A 19,467-nucleotide genomic window follows, 5' to 3' on the forward strand; every position below is an offset into this window, starting at 1 on the left:
CAGGAAATCAGGAAATAAACAGTTCAAGGAACTTGTAGTACATATAAACATATATTTGGCAATTTTTAAGTGATGTAATTTGGCCTTTCTTTCAATATCCCCTCAAAGGAGAACACACACGTCCTGACTGAGAACCTTCGAAAGGGTCTTAAAGCTCTGCACTGGCTAAAATTGACCAGGGAAAAACAAATACAGCTCTATAGGCCCTTATATAGACTGATCACTTTAGTTTCCAATCCTCCTCAGAGTGAAACTCACGAAAACATGTCAGGGTCGCATTTCACCCTAAACTCAAAATTAGCTAAATTAATTATTAAATAAAATAGAAAACATTACATTTTGCTTTTAGAGAAAAAGTTAAGTCTTCAGATTTTTTTTCATTGTAACTTTGCCACAATGTAATTTTGCCATATATATAATTGTATAATTTATATAATTGTTTTTTTTTTTTTTTTTACATTTTGTATTAATTAATCTTCACATCACAGTTATCAGAATGAGATTTTTGTACATTTACGCTAATTGGGATATGGGAATTACAAGAATTGGAGGTCGGAAAGGGCCTTAATTGTCATGAAAACAGTTAAAAAATACAAATTATTTAATTTTGTCTTTATTTCTTTAGTTTAAAAAAAGAAGTGAAATATTACCTAGATAGGTTTCGTTAGATTCACCCGTTGACACACCAGCTTTTTCCTATCTAACAACACAACCGTCCATGCCGGAGGTCACATGTTCAGGAATAAGCGCGCACAGATCCTCACTGGTTAACTGGTTGACCTCCATGATTTTATGAAGCTGCTCCATGTAGCGCGCTTGATCCTGCAGGAAGTGAGGGATCCGCACATGCTCCATCAGAGCCAAACCCTTCAGACGCTCCACATCCTCATAGGACACCTGCACAACCACACACACAAGTCTGTCGATTTTGTGCGTTCTGAATAAAGTGTGTGCATAACACTGTTCATCTGAATCATTAAAGGTTTGTTTTGAATGTTGACTAACCTTTCCAAGAGCCAGTAGCAGCTGGAAGTCAATCTTGTCTCTGTGTCTGAGGATCTTCAGGATCCCATCTAGATAAACCTGGTCCTTACTGAAACAACCTTAATAGCAAACATATTTTATTATTAACATGAATAAAAACAATGATAGTTCTGTGAGACGTCATATTTCTGAGAATCGGGATGTGGCACCTGGAAGTGCCGTGTCCGTCTGTCCTCGTTTGGCTCTGACGCAGTAGTCCCATCGCGTGTTGGGGTCGTGGACGAATCGGCCCAGGTTGTGAAACAGCTGTGAGAAGGACATGCGACTTGCCTGGTAGACGGTGTAGTAGAGCAGGGCGGCGCGCCACAGGGTGGGGTCCTTGCGGAAGAGCACGCTGTGGATACTTGCCAGACCCTCCTCCGTGGGGTTGATGGGACGCAGACCATGTTTCTTTCTGCCCCCGCCGCTGCTCCACGGCTGGTGACTGTTGTTGATGCCGCGGAAGTAGTGCGTACCTGAGCCAAAGATGTAGAGAGGTTTACTTTACCAATCAAATCAGAACAATCTGGGACTTTATCAAAATGAAAGATCAAAATTAAGTTTTATAATAACTACTAATAGTAACCAAGACCCTAGATTAAAGGTATAGCGGAGGATCTTTCCGAATTTTAGATAAGACCCGCCCTCTCCACTTTTTGAAAAGTTTGATTGATTCACCAGAATGATTGACAATTAGGAGGACCAATAGTATAGGTGATCCACCCGGAAGTAAAAAATCCTCCGCTATACCTTTAAGCTCATTGTTGTATACCCTTGTGAAAAATAAATGTGCACTTGTAGTGTACTTCAAATCTTAAAAGTATATTTTTAACAAAGTATACTTGCAGATAATATATTAATGAAGTAAAAGTAAAAGGGTACTCATTTTCATGACTGTTTCTTAACACACATATTTACACTTAAAAAAAAAATTGGTATAAAAAAAACAACAAAAAAACATTTGTAATAATGTCAAATTAAAAGTATAACTATAAAGTACATTTTAAATAATGTTTAAAAGCATGCTTTAAAGAAGTACACTTATTTGGATGTGTTGATTTACTAAGCACATGTAAAGTACTTGACCATAATTGTAGTGTGTTAAAAAATCTAAAGGATTTATTGGATCTAATACAAATTTATACTGCAATACATTTTAATTGAATTGCAATAAACATGTAATTAAGAGTCTGAAAACAATACATTTAGTTTGCACTTAAGTCAAGTCAAGTCACCTTAATTTATATAGTGCTTTTAACAATTAAGCATATATTACTTCTATTTTGTTTTTGAAATAGGGTTAAAGTGTACTGCCAAGCATTTATGGTAAACTGAAATTTCCTCTAAATGTCATATCTATGGAAACTTGTATGTCATGTATTTGAAATTACATTTTAATGATGACGTTGCAGTTTAGTACATTTAAATATATTAAAGGGTTAGTTCACCCCAAAAAAAAAATTCTGTCAGTAATTACTCACCCTAAACACTACGTGAAAAGACTCGAGGCCCAGAGAGAAGGAAATGAAAAGTGGAATAAAGTCGTTATTTTTGTTTGTTTTTGCGCACAAAAAGTATTCTCGTTGCTTTATAAACTTAAGATTGAGCCACTGGAGTCACTTGGACTATATTAACGATGTCTTTAATAACTTTTCTGGGCCAGCAAGTTATAGTGTCTTAGAAGCCTATGGAGAAGTGATCCAGCTCTCAGATTTAATCAAAAATATCTTAATTTGTGTTCCGAAGATGAACGAAGGTCTTACGGGGTTGGAACAACATGAGGGTGAGTAATTACTGACAGAATTTTCATTTTTGGGTGAACTAACCCTTTAACTTTAAATATTCATGAATCACACACTACAGTTAGAATCATAATCAAGTACTTTACATGAGCTTCAGTATGCGGGTCAACACATTAAAATAAGTGTACTTTAAAGTACATTCAAAATAATTCTGTTTTAATAATCTTTCAGTCAAGAAAGTGAACTCTCCTTAAGTACACTTAAAGGGTTAGTTCGCACAAATTCTGTCATCATTTACTCACCCTCACGTTGTTCCAAACCTGTATGAATGTCTTTCTTCTGCTGATCACAGAAGAAGATATTTTGAAGAATGTTTGTAGTTGATGGACCCCATTGACTAGCCTAGTATTTTTTATTCCCACTACAAAAGTCAATGGGATCCATCAACTGTTTGGTTACCCATATTCTTAGTTTAAATTATCTTCTTTTGTGTTGAGCAGAAGAGAGAAACTTATACAGGTTTGGAACAACTTGAGTGTGAGTCAATAAAATGGGTGAACTATCCCTTTAAGTGGTCTTTTATTTTAACAATATCATATTATCTAAAAGTACAGTTTTTTAAAAGTATACTTTTAAGATTTAAGGTACACTACAAGTGCATTTTTAATAAAATTAATCACACTTTTTCATGAGAGACTCTCTTGTGACTGACTGAAAATGTCTTTACAAAAACATTATAAACAGCGCTAACCCCTAGGGAAAGGCCATGTCTCCAGCAGACAAACCCTGAATTGTGTGCAGAGAAAGTGAAGGAGAGAGAGAACACACAGCGTGGGAGTGTAATTACTGTGTTCCTGACACTGAGCTCTGATACGCTCTGGGTGTAATAGTCCCTGACAGCAGGGACACAAGCTGTTGCCGACACGGATCGCTGATTTTCATGGGGTGACCGTGACATGATCCAAAGTACAGAACACAAGTGAGTCGAGCTGGTGGATCATGAAAGTCTTGGATGGGTCTTATTCTATTCAGTTATTTAATATGCGCCTCAACTGGCTATCAGATGCTCTTACACACAAACACACACCGATTTCATGCCTCAGCATCCCTTCCAGCCACTGCTCTCGAGCAGTAGAGATGTTAATGGTGAGTGTAGGTCTGCTGTTCACCACAGTCATTGACGCTCTGGACAGGAGGTCATCAGTAAGATGAACCACAATCTACAGAGAGAGACATTTCTAGATTTAAACTTCATAAAGCTCTCAAGATGAGAAAAAATAAATAAATCAAACTACACTACCGTTCAGAATACTAAGGGTCAGTAAGATTTGTTTTGAAGGAAAATAATACTGTTATTCAGCAAGGATGCATTAAATTGAACAAAAGTGACAGTAAAGACACTTAAAAAGATTTCTTTCAAATAAATTCTGTCCTTTTGAACTTTTTTATTCATCAAAGAATCTAGAAAAAATTCCACAAAAATATCATAGTAACTGTTTTCAACTGTTTTGAGCAGCAAATCGGGAGAATGATTTCTATAGGATCATGAAGTTATTTTAAATTGTAATAATATTTTACTATTTTACTGTTTTTACTGTATTTTGATCAAATGGTGAACATAACTTATTTCAAAAACAACTTACTGACCCCAGGCTTTTGAACATTAGTGTATATTGTTTAGTATTTTTCTTTTGTATTACACTTTTTGGGGTTAAAGTAAGAGTGCAGTTAACAAACTGAATATCCATCTTAGCGTTACCTCACTCTCTCACCTCTCCTATGCATCCTTCCTTCTCCATGTATTTCTTGACGTGGTACCAGATGCGGCTCTTGGTGAGGAGGTTTCCTCCTGTAGCCTGCTCAAACTTCTCATAGGAACCGTACTTCTGTAGGGCCAACTCCATGATCCTCACAGCCTGAGACATCAGCAAGCACTCAGTCATGGGCAATAGGAGAGAACTTATAGAAGATTTTAGAACAAAGATAAATAAAGCAAAGCAAGGCTTCATTGATGATTGAAATGGTTCCCTGTATATGCCAGAGGTCATTCTGTTAAAAAGCAGGTACCCACTTATCATATTGAGAAGTGATTCTAATGTAAATGATTCATTTTACAAAACTTCAGATTATTATAAAAAAAAAAAAAAAAAAGTAGCATACATCTGTATATTACTAATTAACGTATATTTATATGATAGGATAAAATGTTGCGTTAGGTAGAGGGGGGGCCGGGACCCACTAGGGGGCCTTAGCAAACTTACAAGGGGCCGCAAGATGCCATAAAAGTATTTAAATGAATGAATTTTAAATATAACTTTAATCTAAATTAAAATACTGTTAAAATATAAATGCATAAATATTCAATGAAAAACATACAGTTCTGGGATACAGAACATAACTTCTAGAATCACAGAAAGAATTGTAGTTAATTTAATATTAATTTAATACATAACCATGTTAATTAATTTGATGGATAAAAAATGGATAGATTTAGAATAGAATAGAACAGATTTCAGAAATATCTGTACTTTGGGACTCAGCTACTGTTTGTGCTTTGGGATGAAACACTGGCTGCATAAATGAAATAAGACATGCTTGCAGAAGCATGACTCAAAATTATTCTCAATTGTTACGTCATGAATGTACAGACCTCAGTAAATAACTAGGCCACTGTTGGGGACTTTTGGTGCTGAGTGTGAATTTATGAGAACTGATTTGTGATCCGTCAGGATCAGCCTGAGGGTGATCCACAGTGAGATCAGCACTCTGAGACAATCAATATAATGGTCTGAAATGACTCTGCTCCAGCACATAGAGCCCTAATACAGCCACTTCTATACTTTCTTTTAAATATTATCTAACCTGTTGGTAACATAGGCTATAACTTGATATGTTGTTGTTATCAGCTTTTGCAGCCGGTTGAGCCAGGAACACTATTGTGGGATCTCTTAGGCTACGCCCTATACAAAGTGCTCTGTAACCCCTTTCCAAACTCCCCTCCTAGTGTAGTGTTGGCTGTGTTAATAGCTAGCGGGAAACTGAATTAAATTGAATTAATTAATCCTTTATCCTTCAAAGAGGTTTATTAGTCTGATTGTGTTGTTGGCAACACGTTGCTTTTGAGCTGCTGGATCCAGGTTTATAGTACTATAAATGAGTATATGTACTTACAGAACTAAAGAGTCAGAAAGTTTCTTTTCAAGAGTAATTCCATTTAATCTCATTTATAGGACTGTGACCTTGCGGGATGTGAATAAGAGTAACTAGCACAAAACCTTACAGAAGATATCAGCATAAAAGGATGAGGGGGAAATGAATGCAAGTGCTAAATGCGGCAGATCATGGGAGAGAGTGAAATAAAGACCTTGACGTCAGATTTGCTGTGACTTCTGGCACTCTACAGCACTTAAACCAAGTTAAGACGAGGTCAGCTCATAGATCTCAGACAAGCATGGCAGAGTACTTATGTCCATCTGCTAATTCTCTCCCAAATACTTCTTAAAGTGGTCATCGGATGCAAAATTCACTTTAATATGGTGTTTGCATATAAATGTGTTGCTGCAGTGTGTGGACACAACCACCATACAATTAAAAAAATCCATTCACTCCTTTTTTTTATGCTCAAAAAGTCTAAACACTCTCAATAATCAAGCTGTTTGGATTTTCATGCTCCGCCCCCGACCACTGACTGTCCTGTATTAGCATATTTCCGCCCTCAACAATTTGTATACTGTCCGCCAAAGCATCACTTTACATATCTTGTGTCGACACGCCCCATGGAAGAGAGGGGTGGGGTGAGCAGTTGCTCATTATCATTTAAAGAGAATTGAACCGAAACGGGTCGCAGTGAACAGAGCTGTTTTTGAGGAGGTAAAAAGGGTGTTGTTTTACACAACCATTGAGGAATTTTAACCAAAGTATGTTACAAACTTTACATGAAGACCCTAAAGAATCATACCAACTTGTGGAAAATGGGCATCCGATGACCCCTTTAAAGCGCGCAATAAATGACAATGGAAGCCATTTGACATAATAGCATTACTTATAGGTTGCATCTCAATTTGCATACTAGCAATCTTAAATAGAGTAGCATTAGTGCATACCACCTCACAAGACTCTGAGAAAAGTATGCTAAAGGCCCTGCTATACTTCAAGTAAAATTGAAAAAAATAGTGTGACGTTATTTCAAACAAATCAGGCCAAAATAAAGCATGTTTAGACTTTGTTTCGGGGGTTCGAAACAAATTGCCAAAGTGAACTTTCCGGTGTCTTTTTTGTATGATTTGTGTGAAACATTTGTGTGATTTTTAAATAGACAGTAAAAATCTCACTATTTATGAGAGTATGGGCACTTACCTGTGTGAGGAAGCGGTCTGAAGCGTTGCTGTGCTTTGCTAGTATTTGTGGAGGCAGAGGATTGCTGTACTCAAACTGAGGGTTGTATTTAAAGTCTGATTTGAAAAACCTGGCCTTCTCTTTCTCCACGTTGGATGGCTTTATGGCAGTGAGGATGCACAGCTTCTTGATTGAGTTCTCTCCATCACGTGCAGTAGAGAGCACTCTGGAAAGCTGCGGGAGTTTTGTGCCAGCTGGGCAGCTGTTTTTGGGCCTGGGATTGGGGCAAGGGGACAGACGGATGGCACTGCCCAGCACAGTGATGCTGTTCGTTTTCTTGGAACTGTTGGTGGAGAAACAAGAGAACACAGACTGAGCATGCCTGGTGTCTCTGCAACCAAAAGCCAGCCCACTCATTGTAAGAGGTGCAAGGGTCGGCAGGGATCTGTCACGATGCGTTGCCGTGGAGACTCTTTTAGGGAACTTGTAAGATGAGCTTTTAGGGCTCTCCTGAGCATCTGAATCTTTCTGCAGCAGTGTGCTGTAGCTGCTGGTGGTCGTGTTAAACAGGTCCTTTAGAACGCCAGAGGATATGTGCTCCAGACGCAGCTGACTGGGGCTCACAGGCTTCTCCAAGGGGCTCAGGACACAACTCTTAGATGTTTCCAGCCCTGGCCAATGGAGCAGTTCTGGAAGGAAATATCACAAGATGGAATATTACAATAGTCTACTCAGTTCTCTAGTGGCTCTTTGAAAATGAGGCATAACAGGACTATGTCTTGAAGAAACAAACATCATGCTTCTTTTTTATTTTCTAGAAACCATTTAAATACAGTAACTATACAATATTCAAGGATGCGCTACAATATATTTCAGTGATGTAGTCAAGACCAGCACATTCAAGTCCAGGCAGAGACTTGAGTAAGTCAGAGTCAAGTTCAAGACCACAAGAGGGTCATGTCTGTCAAGATCGAGACACAAACTGTATTTTCCTAGTAGTGCAGCAGATTAGTAAAAAAATCGTTCACTAAGGGCCACTATTTTGGAAAAAGTCGTTGGCCACTCAAAAATTCAATATGGCGGCCATTTTTCAAAAAAATCCTCGCCGGCATAGCTCTCAGGTTTATTGGAGTTCATACACAAGCCTCTCCACCACGGCAAGGTGTAGTCCACAGAGAGGAAGGGCCACTGTCATAGGCCACTGTTAGAAAAAAGGATACGCTGCTGGTACAGGTTGCACATACAGTGGGGAGAACAAGTATTTGATACACTGCTGATTTTGAAGGTTTTCCTACTTACAAAGCATGTAGAGGTCTGTAATTTTTAGGTACACTTCAACTGTGAGAGACGGAATCTAAAATAAAAATCCAGAAAATCACATTGTATGATTTTTAAATAATTAATTTGCATTTTATTGCATGACATAAGTATTTGATCACCTACCAACCAGTAAGAATTCCGACTAACAGATCTGTTAGTTTTTCTTTAAGAAGCCCTCCTGTTCTCCACTCATTACCTGTTAACGGCACCTTTTTGAACTCGTTACCTGTATACCTGTCCACACACTCAATCAAACAAACAGACTCCAACCTCTCCACAATGGCCAAGACCAGAGAGCTGTGTAAGGACATCAGGGATAAAATTGTAGACCTGCACAAGGCTGGGATGGGCTACAGGACAATAGGCAAGCAGCTTGGTGAGAAGGCAACAACTGTTGGCGCAATTATTAGAAAATAGAAGAAGTTCAAGATGACGGTCAATCTCCCTCGATCTAGGGCACCATGCAAGATCTCACCTCGTGGGGCATCAATGATCATGAGGAAGGTGAGGGATCAGCCCAGAACTACACGGCAGAACCTGGTCAATGACCTGAAGAGAGCTGGGACGACCAAAGAAAACCATTAGTAACACACTACGCCGTCATGGATTAAAATCCTGCAGCGCATGCAAGGTCCCCCTGCTCAAGGTTTCGAATGCGCATGCGTCGCGTCTGAGCGCGTTGTTGTCTTTGGAGCTCCATCGATTGATTTATAATTCTTGATTTCTCTTTAAACTCACTTACAACGAACATTTTCTACTTTTCCTCACCTCATAGTTATAACGCGGATTGTTGAGCAGACGCGTCTCAAGCCTTGTGATCCAACGCTGGATACTCTTATAGGTTACGTCCGTGGATCACGGCTGAACGCGTCTTCTCCGCACTCATTTAAGTTACAAACAAACATTTTTTCGCCTATCGTGCGTCTACTCTACACCCGTACCACTGAAAAGACGGATTATATCCAAGACTTAAGCCATAAATTAGTATTAATATTGATAGCACCACTGGTTAGCGTCGTTGCTAACTTAACTTACTGTCCATCTGTTAAAATGGCGAATATATCAAATGTAAGTAGTCTACCTTTTGGTGCAGGTGAGGACACATTTGAGCTGCACGCGGTGCAGTCTGAGCTGGAAGCTGTTGAGAAACAGATCCACGACCTTTTAGTAAGAAAAGCCGAGCTGATAGACCGGCGTTTGGCTCTCGAAACATCACGTGCCGAGGCACACAAATCAGAGATTAATGTTACTAACCCGCTGACTCCGACCTCGTCTACTCCGTGCGTTCCTCAACATCGGTCCCGAACGTCGAGGTCGCGATCAGCCATGGTCTCGTTCACTCCGGCTCCAACATGCCATCACGAAGCCTGGATTTTTCCGCAGCGGAAGTCGCGAGTCAGGTCTAGACCAAGAAAACTCTCTCCGACCCTCCCGGTTTTCGAGATATCCACACAAAACCGCTTCTCCCCTCTTCGCGAAACAGAACGCGATGCTGTGATCATCGGCGATTCCATCGTTCGACACGTACACGTTACGTTAAATAAAAGTAAGGTGCATAGTCACTGCTTTCCTGGTGCTCGTGTTTCTGAAATCGCTGCTCACGTTCCCGAGATTCTGAACGAGCGCGTCGGAACCGTTGTCCTGCACGCGGGAGGGGCCGACATCAGACTGCGCCAAACGGAGGTTTTGAAGAAAGACTTCAGGAATCTGATCGATACGGTACGCAGCACATCGCCTGATATAACGATTATTGTGTCAGGACCGCTTCCCACGTATCGACTAGGTCATGAAAAGTTTAGTAGATTATTTGCGCTTAATGAATGGTTAATGTCATGGTGCAATGAGCAGAAACTTCTCTTTGTAAATAATTGGAATCTGTTTTGGGAGCGTCCTAGGCTTTACCGTGCTGATGGCTTACACCCAAGCAGATTCGGATCGGATCTTCTGTCAGATAACATCTCCAAAATGTTAAATACCTTTTGACTAGTAAACAAAAGTCCAAATCATAGTCTCTGCTGCACCAATTTAACTGATATAAATAGTGTAGAACATTGCATAGAAACTGTGTCTATTCCTCGTTTAGTGAGATCAAATCATAAATCTACTGCAGGATCTAGAAAAAATCTAATTGTTATTAAACCAGAAAATGTTGCTATTGGTAATCAAAAACAATTTTTAAAGCTAGGTCTTCTAAACATTAGATCACTCACACCTAAGGCAGTTATTGTAAATGAAATAGTCACAGATAATAGCTTCGATGTACTTTGCCTTACTGAAACCTGGCTTAAACCAAATGATTATTTTGGTTTAAATGAGTCTACTCCAGCAGGATACTCCTATAAGCACGAGCCCCGTCTGAATGGTCGTGGCGGCGGTGTTGCAACAATCTATAGAGATTTTCTCAATGTTACTCAGAAAACGGGTTATAAGTTTATTTCATTTGAAGTACTTGTACTAAATGTTACGCTCTTAGATGTTCGAAAAACATCCCTATTATCTCTAGCCTTGGCTACCGTATATAGACCGCCTGGGCCTTACGCTGATTTCCTAAAAGAGTTTGCAGATTTTCTCTCAGACCTATTAGTTAACTTCGATAAAGCATTAATTGTTGGAGACTTTAATATCCATGTAGATAATCAAAATGATGCGTTAGGGGCTGCGTTTACAGATTTATTAAACTCCTTTGGGGTCAAGCAAAACATTACCGGACCGACTCATCGATTTAATCATACACTCGATTTAATTATATCACATGGAACCGATCCAACCGATATAGATATCATTCCACAAAGTGACGATGTCACTGACCATTACATGGTAACTTGCATATTACGTACTCCTGTAATATATCATGCTGCGCCGCGTTATCGATTAGGCAGAACAATCCTTCCATCCACCATAGATAATTTTTCAAACAGCTTATCGGATCTGTCTCAGCTGCTCAGTGAACCCAAACAAACAGATGAACTTGAGGAATTAACTAGCACTATGAGCACCATTCTCTCTGGATCATTGGATATTGTTGCGCCCATTAGATTAAAAAAGGTCAGAGAGAAAAGTAAAGCACCATGGTACAACAGTACTACGCGTGTTCTAAAGAGAGAAACACGTAAATTAGAGCGTAAATGGAAACAAACCAACTTAGAGGTCTTTAGAATTGCATGGAAAGACAGTATGTCACGTTATAAAAAGGCCCTAAAAGCGGCCAGGGCTGAGCATCTACGCAAACTAATAGAAAACAACCATAACAATCCTAAGTTCTTATTTAACACCGTGGCGAGACTAACAAATAAACAGATGTCTCCTGAACAAAGTATTCCATTACAGTTTAGTAGTAATGATTTCATGAAGTTCTTCACTGAGAAAATAGAAAACATCAGAACCACAATTGTAAACGTTCAATCCTCAATCGCGCCTTATAATTCAGCCTCAATTATCACGCCGCAAGAACAATTACAGTGCTTTTCAACTATAGAACAAAAAGAGTTAAATAAATTTATCATTTCCTCTAAAACAACAACATGTTTATTAGATCCCATACCAACTAAACTATTGAAAGAAGTGTTACCTGTAGTGGAAGAGCCTCTCCTCAATATTATTAACTCGTCTTTATCTTTAGGTTATGTTCCAAAAACATTTAAACTGGCAGTTATAAAACCTCTCATTAAGAAACCACAATTAGATCCGAATAATCTAGTAAATTATAGACCCATTTCAAATCTACCTTTTATGTCTAAAATACTAGAAAAAGTTGTGTCCGCTCAACTGGGATCTTTCTTACAAGAAAATGACACCTATGAAAAGTTTCAGTCTGGATTCAGGCCGCATCATAGCACTGAAACTGCGCTCGTTAAAATCACAAATGATTTACTTTTAGCTTCTGACCAAGGCTGTATCTCAATATTAGTTTTACTTGATCTTAGTGCTGCGTTCGATACTATAGATCATACAATACTCTTAGATCGAATACAAAATTATACTGGTGTTCAAGGACAAGCATTAAGCTGGTTTAGATCGTATTTATCTGACCGCTACCATTTTGTTTATTTAAATGGAGAAAAATCTATCATAACTCCAGTAAACTATGGAGTGCCGCAGGGATCTGTGTTAGGCCCTCTATTATTCTCAATATATATGCTACCACTTGGAAATATTATAAGGAAACATGGAATTAGTTTCCATTGTTATGCTGATGACACTCAAATCTATATTTCATCACGGCCAGATGAAAACGCTAAATTATCCAAATTGACAGAGTGTGTTAAAGATATAAAAGATTGGATGACGCATAATTTTCTTTTATTAAATCCAGACAAGACAGAGGTACTACTTATCGGTTCAAAAAACCACCCACAAAACCTCTCACAATACAACTTTAACATAGTAGGATGTCCTGTTACTTCATCCTCTACAGTAAAAGACCTGGGTGTTATATTAGACTGCAACCTGTCTTTTGAAAATCATATTTCATATGTTACAAGAACAGCCTTTTTCCACCTTAGAAACATTGCTAAGCTACGTAATATGCTATCAGTTTCTGACGCAGAAAAGTTAGTTCATGCATTCATGACCTCGAGACTAGATTACTGTAATGCGTTATTAGCCGGTTGTCCTGCATCCTTAATAAACAAGCTACAGTTAGTCCAAAATGCCGCCGCTAGAGTTCTAACTAGATCAAGAAAATATGATCATATAACACCGATTTTATCATCCCTACATTGGTTACCTATAAAGTCCCGTATTAATTACAAGGTATTGCTACTGACTTATAAAGCCCTAAACGGCTTAGCTCCAGTCTATTTAACCGATCTTCTATCGCCCTATAATCCATCGCGCTCTTTAAGGTCACTAAATTCGAGGCTTTTGGTCATACCTAGGATATCTAGGTCCACCAAAGGAGGGAGAGCATTTTCACATTTAGCACCAAAACTCTGGAATAGTCTTCCGGATACTGTTCGTTGCTCAGACTCGCTCTCCCAGTTTAAAACTAGATTAAAGACGCATCTCTTCAGCCAGGCATTCATATAATACTTTTAATCCTACAGTTAAATCTGACCTCTAGTTCATAAACGCCAGAGGAGAACTGGCCCCCGACTGAGCCCGGGTTCTCCCAAGGTTTTTTTTTTCTCCATTAGGTCACCTGATGGAGTTTTTCGGTTCCTTGCCACTGTTGCCTTTGGCTTGCTCAGTTGGGGATATTTGGGGATATTTAATTAAATTAATCAATCAACGATACTATTGATCAGCATTACCGAACGTAGACGTTCCACTAGAAACAAACATTGATGTATTGTTCTAATTTATTACTGTGAAGCTGCTTTGATACAACCTGTGTTGTGAAAAGCGCTATATAAATAAACTTGACTTGACTTGACTTGACTCAAGACAGCGCATGTCCAGGCCCGTCTGAAGTTTGCCAATGACCATCTGGATGAGGAGGAATGGGAGAAGGTCATGTGGTCTGATGAGACAAAAAATAGAGCTTTTTGGTCTAAACTCCACTTGCCGTGTTTGGAGGAAGAAGAAGGATGAGTACAACCCCAAGAACACCATCCCAACAGTGAAGCGTGGAGGTGGAAACATCATTCTTTGGGGATGCTTTTCACATGAGACACAAATGACGGTATTTCAGCTCCTATGCAATGGCATCAGCACCACTTAGTTGAGACAATAATTTAGCATCATTCAGTGTTTGTGCACATTCATGTAGTCTGTCATTCAGTTGCAGTGTCATTACCTGACGTAGGTCAGATTCAGGAGATATGTTATCACAAAGAAAGCAAACCTGATCATCTATACTTTTCTGCATCATGGTTCTGCGATGCTTTGTTTGGCCTTCATTTGTCTCACGAAGTAACTTTGTGTTGTTGAACCGAAGTCGACAATTGTAGTGATACTTCGCTTGGTTCCTTCTCAAAGTAGCTTCTATACCACCACCTTCATCCAATCGTTCCAGGTCCAGGGTCATTGGCAATTTGTTCATATTGTGAAAGAGTGGAATGTTGGTGGCGATCATTTTATAGCCATCATGTTGAGAAACATGATGGGTAGGTGGTGATTGGAGGGGTTCCTTTGTGTCTGTCTGACAAAGACAACATTTCATCCAATCAGTTGGCCTCTTGGCTGACATGGGATTTTCATTTGCCATTTTGGAGGTTTGTTGTCTGATAAAGGCCGAGGGGTTATCCTTTTACCACCTCAATCATATACATAGTACACATTCAGGTATGGGATACAACTAGGTACGGGTCACCTACACCTAGCCCGATCATTCATCCAGTGCCATTTAAGACCCGTGTGATCAGACCCGTGTGATCTGTACACCTTCCAGGTAAGCATACATGAACAAGTCATGTATTGCCCCGCTTACCCTTGGCCCGGCTCTCCCGCGCTGGCACAACCGGTCAATTCAGGTGCGGCTATCTAACTACATCTATTACTAGCTAATTGATGAGGGGCTGTTAGACAGCATTTGGGACACTAAACTTAGCTATACTCTTACTACTAGTCAAGAACTACAGTGTAAGTAAAACTAGATCAGCTGACATAGGGCTGGGCGATATGGCAAAAAAAAAAATATCAAGATCATTTTTTTTATATCAGTCGACATCGATAATTATCACGATAAAAGTCAAATCTTTATTTCTTTCAAGTTTAAAGGCAGACTTTTGCTCCTAAGTGAAAGTTGTAGAAACCAGAGCGTTAATTGTGGTTTTAAACTACTCTTTATTGTCAGAACATATCAGGACCAACACTTGCCAAACTGGTGAACATTTCACAAATCTGAGGTAGAACATTCAAACATTTGTGATTTTCCTTAACAAAATAAATATCTTTAATGGACAATTAATTTCTTAGTTTCTGCATGTGCTAATTTTTATTTGGTAAAATGTAATATTCTGACTGTTTAAGTTTTATTAAACTTTACCATTGGTCATCCAGTATCATGCATTTAGATCATGATAACCTCACTATCATTGCAAAATGTAACTTTATGGTTTTTTATGGTATTTGTATGAAAAACAGTAGCCTACATTATTAAATACTGTAATTATATTGCATCAGTCCATTAATACATCGTCTACATTAATAATAATACAATTCAATATGTATATCCCACATTTCATGGTGCAGTTAATATTACTAGACTAACATCACAGTAAATCCATGGTAAATGATGGTAATTTGTTGACGGAAAAGCCTTCTGCGCACAGTGTTTCTCCTGTTTGTCAGCGCTGTTCATCTGCCTTTAAACTGGTTTAAATCACTAAGTTTAAATCACTATGAGACATTAAGTTCTTCGCTGAATTCAAGCGCTTCTCACTGGATTTCGTGAACAAGACCGATCAGAGTAAACGCATATCCTCTAGTGAGCTCGCGCTGCCGTTTGGACTTGAGACGAGCGGATAAATGGTCCGTGTTGCGCTCGGTTCAAATGAGTTTCGTTCCGCTTTTGGCGCATAAACATTATCGAACATTTATCGAACTCTTGATATCGTTTTATCGAGAAAAAATATATCGCGATAATTATCGTTATCGTTTTATCTCCCAGCCCTAAGCTGACACTGAATCCCATGCTGAGTTCCACAGCAGTGAAGTCACCAGTGTGCCCTGGTTGTGTAATGACATTCACTCTATTAAACAAAACCTTAAATTAAGATCTGACAGAAATGGTGGCCATCTTGAAAATGGACGCCATCTTGAATTTTTGAGTGGCACACATCTTTTTCCATGATAATGTTCCTTTAAGAATATTTGTACCAAATTTCATGATAGCATCATCATTTGAAAAAAAAAATTAAGGATTCAAGAAAAATGGCGGCCATCTTGAAAAATGGTTGCCATCTTGAATTTTGGAGGGACAAGCACCGTTTTCCAAAAAAACATTCTGAAGAGAGTATTTTCACAAAATGTTAATGCCTACATCACTGTTTGAACGATTGACATAATGAGCATTTGACAGAAATGGCGGCCATCTTGAAAAAATGGCCATTAATCAGCTGCACTATAGTCAAGGCCAAGACAAGAAGAGGGCCTCTTTCGAATCAAGATTGTAACCAAAAGAGGGTCTTGTCCGAGTAATGTCTGAGACCAGAAGAGAAACGTTTCCGAGTCAAGTCCGAGAACAGAAGAGGGTCGCATACGAGTCAAGACCAAGTCCAAATACTTCAGTGTCCATTACAAGACCAAGACCATGTAAATCTGGGGCCTCATTTATAAAAAGTATATACACACAGATTTGAACAGAGTGTGTGTACTCTAAAATCCACGCAAACAGTCTTTGACGTGGAAAAGTGCTTAGAGCCACGTCAGGGTCTATGCAGACGTACGCACTTTTCCTTGTGGCAGAGAGTCAGAGTACTGCAAGTATTTGGAAATCTAAGCAATTTTTGCAGCTCGCGATTCTTAAGGATTTGGGCATTGAGTGCCCTTTTATATGTTAATGACATTAATTAGGGGGTGATTACAAGGTGGAGATCTGAAACCATTCATTTACGATTTATACATTTCATTCATATCTGAAAGAGAGGTGTATGCACGTTTTTTGTGCGTACGTTCGTTCTCTGAATCACTCATACACACATTTCAGAAATGAACGTAAGTGGAATAAAATGGACGGTTTCTAAGCAACATTTTAGAAATGAGGCCCCTGGTCTCGAGTACTATATGGCTTTACTTTGCGATCGAAGAATTAGGAAGGGTGTTGTCTGTGTTTGTGTATGACGAGGCCAATGTGAGACAAGCACATCCGGCCAAAGAGGCTACAATAGAAAGACTGCAGTTCAGTGTTGCAGTGACATGCTTTTTCCAAAAGCTCCTTTTGTCTTCACTCTTCAAGACTGACTAAAAGCAGCTCAAAGCAGTTGACAGCCTGATGAATGGTATGTCTCCAGGTTACCCGATCGGAGGCTAACTGAGACCATTGGTGGTTGTCAATTTGACACGCAACAAGGGATTTCTTCAAAGAGTCTTAAAATCTCTTCATTGGTGCTCCTTTGTTGCGATGATCAGTAGCAAGTTCACTGTAGAGCACGATCTTGGGTAGGCGATAGTCCTCTATCCTGGAGATTTGACCTACCCAGCACAGCTACGTCTTCAGCAGCATGGCCTTGATGCTGGAGACTTCCACCAATTCAAAGATTTCAGTATTTGTAAAAAAAAAAAAAAAAAAAAAATCAAACCAGTGGATGATTTGGAGACTGCACAATAATCTTTGTACTCTTCTTACTTGTTTTTTCAGACTCTTTTGTTCAGTCTACTGAATGTGCTGTTGGCCTTTACCAGCCTATTCTCAATCTCTTCGCTCATGGCATCCATGGAAATGATGCTTCCCAAGTAAAGTGATAAACTGTTTTCAACTCTGTCCCATCTATGGTGATCTGAGGAGGATGGTTGAATTCCTGTGGTGTGGGCTAATAGAGAACTCTGGTCTTTTTCAATACTACATAACTACTATATTGTGAATCTTAGTTGTGCCTAAAGGTTTAGCTGTTACTTTCACAGTATCGCAGCCTCTTGTGCTGTGAAATATATTATGAGGGGAGAGCAGAGAACACCAGGTGGAATTTCAAGTAAAGGAAATACAGCTACTCTTGAATTTGAGACTAGTCGTGCCATTGTCAGTTCAGTGTTGTGTCCCCATTTCCCTGGAAATAAAATCTCCTTTGCCCATTTACCATTGACTTCAACAAAAGATGAGAAACAGATCCGAACAGTATAGTGAAATTAAGCTTGTTGAAAGCAGCTGCCCTGCCTGCATTCAATCCTGCAGGCTTTCATTTGTTACTTTGGATAAAAGCATCTGCTAAATCATTAAATGTTAATGTTTAAACAACTGTTTGTTTCTCTATCATCTCAGGAAGATAGACTAAGGATACATCAGTTACGTCAAGGAACTCTGTGGCACACAATGGCACACGCCTCTGCAAAATGATCCCACGCTTCATCAGAGAACAGCTGACAGGTGCACTGAAGTAGAAGGACCACCGCCTCAGCATCAGAGAGCCAGCCAAGAAGCAAAACTGTCTGTGTATGTTTAGATCTGTGGGGCTTCATTGGCTGATGTAGCATGAAATTGAAAAGCACATTTGACCACACTAAACATGAATGTCAATGCATTACGTTAGATACAAGGTGATTTACGTTATAAAAGTGATAAACACCCTTTTCTCAGAACAAGTTAATCCTTTCAGAGTCTTTATTGCAATTATTTTTAAGTAACCGGTGTCTCAGTAATTTCAGTGAACGTATCAAATGAGGTTCCTTACAAGTTCACGCAAGCTTTTCTGTAATTCATTCTAAGGAATTACATTTTAATAAATGCACTTCAGTTCCCTAAAGCAGTAGGTCATTTTGAAATTCACTGAAAAACATTGTGTTGTAACATTAGCGTAAACTGACAGATTTACCTGTAACTTCAATGGATTCAAGCATCATCTCGCTCGCGCTGTGAATCTCAACTTTTCACCCGTAAAGCAAATATTTTTATCCAAAATAACGAAGCTCCCAAACGACACGACGAATATTCAGTGACGCTGTGATAATATCCTGCATATGTCCAGCACAGAGAAATGCTGTAGTTTGCAAATCTCCGTTTATAAGATCTGACCGCGCGCAATCTCCGACTGCACTGCTGCTTCGGTCGGGAAACTGAAACAAGCGCATAAGAGCGTTGCCATGGTGCGCTGTCAACGTCACCCAACCCAAAACGTCAGTTCCGTTTTGAAGAGGCTTCTGTCGTGTATAATTTGTAAATTAGCATTTTATTGAAATACTACTTTAAGTAAAGGGTTAATTTAATAGCATATTTCACAGTACTGACCACACCGTAAATATATTTTAAGATAATTTAATTGTAAATACTTAAAACAGAAGCCCATACCTTCACCAAGTATGTTTAGTTGCCATTTGTCATACAGTATCTCTTATGTGTCAGTCATTAAAAAAAAGTATAAAGCATTAGGACCTTATTTTATGCTTTAAGGAAATTTATTTAAAATTTAGGTTGTAAGTTCTGATCTCATGTTTTTGACTCAACAATACTCCA

General features: G+C 39.0%; 1 protein-coding gene across 2 annotated transcripts; it reads right to left on the reverse strand.

Annotated features, from left to right (window-relative positions):
• Nucleotides 1–456: 456 nt before the first annotated feature.
• Nucleotides 457–19,116, reverse strand: matcap2 (microtubule associated tyrosine carboxypeptidase 2). Of its 2 annotated transcripts, none has more exons than XM_081377418.1 (7): nucleotides 18,830–19,116; nucleotides 7,122–7,789; nucleotides 4,538–4,681; nucleotides 3,853–3,985; nucleotides 1,194–1,499; nucleotides 1,006–1,103; nucleotides 457–897 (listed from the first exon to the last, which is right to left on the reverse strand). In XM_081377418.1, the coding sequence occupies exons 1-7, from the start codon at nucleotides 18,855–18,857 to the stop codon at nucleotides 697–699; spliced, it is 1,578 nt and encodes a 525-aa protein (XP_081233544.1). In that variant the 5' UTR covers nucleotides 18,858–19,116; the 3' UTR covers nucleotides 457–696. The 2 variants fall into 2 exon arrangements, with proteins under 2 accessions (XP_081233544.1, XP_081233545.1); XM_081377419.1 differs by lacking the exon at nucleotides 18,830–19,116 and adding an exon at nucleotides 8,400–8,454.
• Nucleotides 19,117–19,467: the final 351 nt, after the last annotated feature.

Source organism: Scardinius erythrophthalmus, assembly GCF_964197995.2.
Source record: "Scardinius erythrophthalmus genome assembly, chromosome: 10".
Lineage (NCBI taxonomy): Eukaryota > Metazoa > Chordata > Actinopteri > Cypriniformes > Leuciscidae > Scardinius > Scardinius erythrophthalmus.

Coding starts and splice junctions, on each gene's coding strand:
- matcap2 (XM_081377418.1), bottom strand. CDS start 18,857: ATGATGCTTGAATCCATTGAAGTTACAG. Junction 3,986..4,537: donor AGGAAGGATGCATAGGAGAG/GTGAGAGAGTGA, acceptor CTCTCTCTGTAG/ATTGTGGTTCATCTTACTGA. Junction 1,500..3,852: donor GATGCTGAGGCATGAAATCG/GTGTGTGTTTGT, acceptor TCTTTGGCTCAG/GTACGCACTACTTCCGCGGC.